We start from the raw sequence: 3,802 nt of genomic DNA, 5'->3' as shown, positions 1-3,802 counted from the left end.
GTTTTATGGAATCTAAACTTATAATTGAAAGTTTAGATTATAAGTAGAGATAGCTTAAGCAAATGAAAATACGGCCTCTTTATTGCATGTACTAGATATCACAAATCTAAAATAAGTTGGTAAGAGGTAGATACCGCAAATTTAAAACAAGGAGAGCTGCGACGCAGCGAGTCCCTGCGTGAAGTTGAGCCTGTAATATATAGTCAATGGAATAAAACAATGAACTGAGTTTTTCCTAAGTGGCATAATTCTTAAATGAATGTGACACTAACTCATTGAAATGAAGTGTTCGAAAGGTGTGGTCATAAAAGCGTATATAGCCGGAGGCCCTGGTTACTTTGGTTATGAAGTCTGCGTAAGCGCACCCAAACCTTACCATCTTGATCAAAAGTTATTCTTCGTATGCTTTACACATGCTCACAATGTTTTTGGAGGGAGTTGAAGATTTCTGCAGAGAAAAATTCCTTTATATAGTGAAGGAACGGCAATTCTGAGATATTGCTTAGTTTTGAGGCAATTCTGGTATTTTGCTTGGTTTTGAGTAAATTTCCTTTATATAGTGAAGGAACGGCAATCCTGGTGGATTGCTTAGTTTCGAGGCAATTCTGGAATTTTTGAGGGTGTGGTTTGATGGATAAGTAGAAGGTTTCGTTTCTATAAGTTTTATGGTCCGGGAGGCTGTACGTACCTGAGAACTACTCCAGCCAAAGCCAACTGAAGCTATTTCTTCAGTTGGAAAAAAATTCATGCTTGCTATATTGCCTTGGCGGAAGGAGAGCTTCTCCCGGAATCCAATGTGCTCTCCACTGCGCCATTTGCGTTCATGAGGAAGGCCCATTGGATCCGAGAAATGCTCCGGTTCTCCGTGCTCATTCGATTTCACTCCATTTAATAAAATTGCACGATTCAATCCTTTGACGAGATATGAAATACTATGCATTCTTTCGAGAAATGAAAATATACCAGATTATGGTAGGGTTTATATTGAGGTGCATTAACATATCAAATCCATTTTATTGTCACTGTAAATTGCTTTTCGTTATTTTGATTTCAGATGGGGCGGGAGAATATCACGCGCAACTGCCGAGGGTTTGGTAAGGGCCGGGCGAGGTAGGCGTGCCTCTGCGGCGTTCAGGAAAAATGAAATACTTATAACCTTTTAGGGAGAACACTGGATTTAAACTAACTAATCAAATTCCTGCTCCATTCCGTCTGCTAAAAACAATGCTTGACTCCCAATCATTTTCACTGCTCACGACTGTACTATGTTATAGGCAGCCGGAAACCATAATAGAAGGTTCAATGGAATCAAGTTTTATGTAATCAATATTAACAGCAACAACTAAATACAAATCAAATTCCTGCTCCATTCCGTCGGCTAAAAACAATGCTTGACTCCCAATCATTTTCACTGCTCACGACTGTACTATGTTATAGGCAGCCGGAAACCATAATAGAAGGTTCAATGGAATCAAGTTTTATGTAATCAATATTAACAGCAACAACTAAATACACTAAATAATTTTTCCCGAAGTTCAAATTTTGATTAAAGAGTAGATATCGCTACATATATTATATTGCAGTACAGCTATGCGTCTTAAACCTGCAATTGCTTTGCAGTATAAATTGAATAATAAGAGTTAGCAATCAGTCAAACACTGAACATAATGTGCTGGCAAGGCTTGCACGACCATTCAGGAATCACCCTATGTAATCATATGCCAACAATAAAACTCTAGAAAAATCCCTTTTATCCGACGTGAGTGATGTTTTTTAAGAACTCAAGCGAGAAACAGACTAGGAACCAAATCAAAGGTGTATGTGGCACGTTCGAATGACTCATTAAAACTCCACGCGTGAAGCCCTTTCAGAAGTAGCTCTCCACGCGTGAAGCCACTCTCCACCCGTCAAACGATGATGTTGATGGTGGTAAGTATTAACGGCGAGGCAGATTCCACTGGTGTGGTCGGTGGACTTGGAGGCTGCGGCCACTGTCTTCTGAGGGCGCCGCAGACTCATATAAAGGACTGTTTGTTCACCGAATTCGAATCTGGGGCTGTTCCAGTTCCTGCTCCCGAACGAAGGTGCAGGCGAAGGCGATGGCGATGACGCTCGGGGTGTCTGAAACCTTGATCTGCTGTTCTTGGAAGAATCCATGGAATTCTTTCGCTGGTGACTTTCAAGCTTGAGGACTTGGAAATTATCCTTTTAGCAGCATTTAAATTGTTTTCATTGTTAAAAAAATACTGTAATGGAATTTGATTGCTTCTGTTTTGTCTTGGCTTATGCTATAGCATTATATTTTGTTACTTCATTTTGTAGGGCGCACTCACCTTCAAGTAATTCATCCATCACCTTCAAATGCCCACCAGCAGCAGCAAGATGTAGAGTGGCCCCAGGACCTTTTGGGCCAAATGCAGGTACATTCACATGTGCACCCATATTGAGAAGCCGTCTCACCTACACCATATAAATAACAGAAGAAAGACTGTCAAGCAAGAAAGCACTTTTTTCCAATATTTTTGCATATGCAAAAGAATGGTGAAATCAACCAAGAACAGTGGTAAGTAACAGACGATTTCGTTAATTTCGAAATTTATATCCAATTAGAAAAGACTCTTCTTTTGCATGTATAGGTAATATGATTCTATCAACGAAAAACAATGATCAGTACTCACAGACAAGGTGAACACATTTGTCTGGTGCCTTGTTTCTCCAGGATTTCTCAACAGATTTTAACCGACGCTAGCAACCCCCTGTGATTTTGTTGTCTATTTTCCCAGGCAGGTGAAAATGGGTGCATTCGCCCTTCTATCAAGCTGGATTGATGCTGCCACTAATCCTACATACAGAAAGAAGCATAAACAATTTCAGGTATTTCATATTGTTTGTGACCTCAGCATGGGAATAAAGAGTTATTCTATCCATTAACTGAACCTAATTTAAGAAAAAAAGCACGCCACTACTAATTGCTCTTCGAAAAGGAACATTTACCCAGAAAGGGGGTTTTTCACGCCTGATGAGATCAACATTAGTCCAGCAAGATTCATCAACGAAGTCCATGTATTCGCCCTTGTCTTTCAGGGGAGATGCTGCGGTTATGGACGAGGTGTAAGTGCAAGCGCTCAGAATATCCAGACTCCCATTCACCGCGGCTTGGATAACACCAGTCTGAAGCGCAAAAAAGGGAAAAAAAAAAACAGAAGTTAAAACCCCATACTCACAAAGTTGAATGAGAACCCTAAATAATTATTTACCTCTTTACCTCTGGATCTTTGGTGTAATCCGTGGGAGTGGCCATGTGAACCACGAAGTCACAGCCATGAACGGCAGAATCGAAGCTGCCCTGTGCATTAATGTCAGCTTTGAAAAGCGTAAGCCTCTCCGTGGCTCCCGGCAGCGACAGAATATGGCGAGTTGAACAAACCCCAGCAGAACCCCAGCAGAAGCTAACATGCAACGGAATGCAATAAAGAAGGAAGACCAGGCGCAGGGCCAAAGGCAGCATAGTACAGAAAAGACGATGAGCTCGGTTGACTGCTTTGCTCGACTCATCCGGTTCAGGCGTTCCCTTATCCAGCAAGGGAAAGTGGGCGGGGAATCAGCATCTGTTGTGCATGCAGAGTGACACCTCCTGCCATGCAAACATTGACCATACGGCCGACACCTGCGAAAGAACAAGCACGTTAGCAGCGAAAGAACAAGCAAGTTAGCAGACAACGAATTGAACACTTAACATTAAACATTAAGGGATTAATGTCAGCATTAAAACTAAACCGCACACCGTCAGGGAGACTTGAAT

General features: G+C 41.5%; 1 protein-coding gene across 1 annotated transcript; it reads right to left on the bottom strand.

Moving 5' to 3' along the window:
- Positions 1-2,272: 2,272 nt before the first annotated feature.
- Positions 2,273-3,599, bottom strand: LOC149239815 (putative anthocyanidin reductase). Its single transcript, XM_089367222.1, has 3 exons — positions 3,266-3,599; positions 2,995-3,171; positions 2,273-2,460 (listed from the first exon to the last, which is right to left on the bottom strand). The coding sequence occupies exons 1-3, from the start codon at positions 3,506-3,508 to the stop codon at positions 2,284-2,286; spliced, it is 597 nt and encodes a 198-aa protein (XP_089223348.1). The 5' UTR covers positions 3,509-3,599; the 3' UTR covers positions 2,273-2,283.
- Positions 3,600-3,802: the final 203 nt, after the last annotated feature.

Source organism: Pinus tabuliformis, chromosome 8 (assembly GCF_031772625.1).
Source record: "Pinus tabuliformis cultivar Carrire ecotype Pingquan chromosome 8, CPIR1, whole genome shotgun sequence".
In the NCBI taxonomy this organism is placed as follows: domain Eukaryota; kingdom Viridiplantae; phylum Streptophyta; class Pinopsida; order Pinales; family Pinaceae; genus Pinus; species Pinus tabuliformis.
This window is presented reverse-complemented; position numbering and strand designations above follow the sequence as displayed.

Bases quoted from the DNA above. Each gene is read 5' to 3' on its own strand.
- LOC149239815 (XM_089367222.1), bottom strand. From the start codon at position 3,508: ATGCTGCCTTTGGCCCTGCGCCTGGTCTTCCTTCTTTATTGCATTCCG. The intron at 3,172-3,265 runs GTAAAGAGGTAA...TTTGCGCTTCAG, and splicing joins ATTACACCAAAGATCCAGAG to ACTGGTGTTATCCAAGCCGC. The intron at 2,461-2,994 runs GTAAATGTTCCT...TATATGGTGTAG, and splicing joins GTGAAAAACCCCCTTTCTGG to GTGAGACGGCTTCTCAATAT.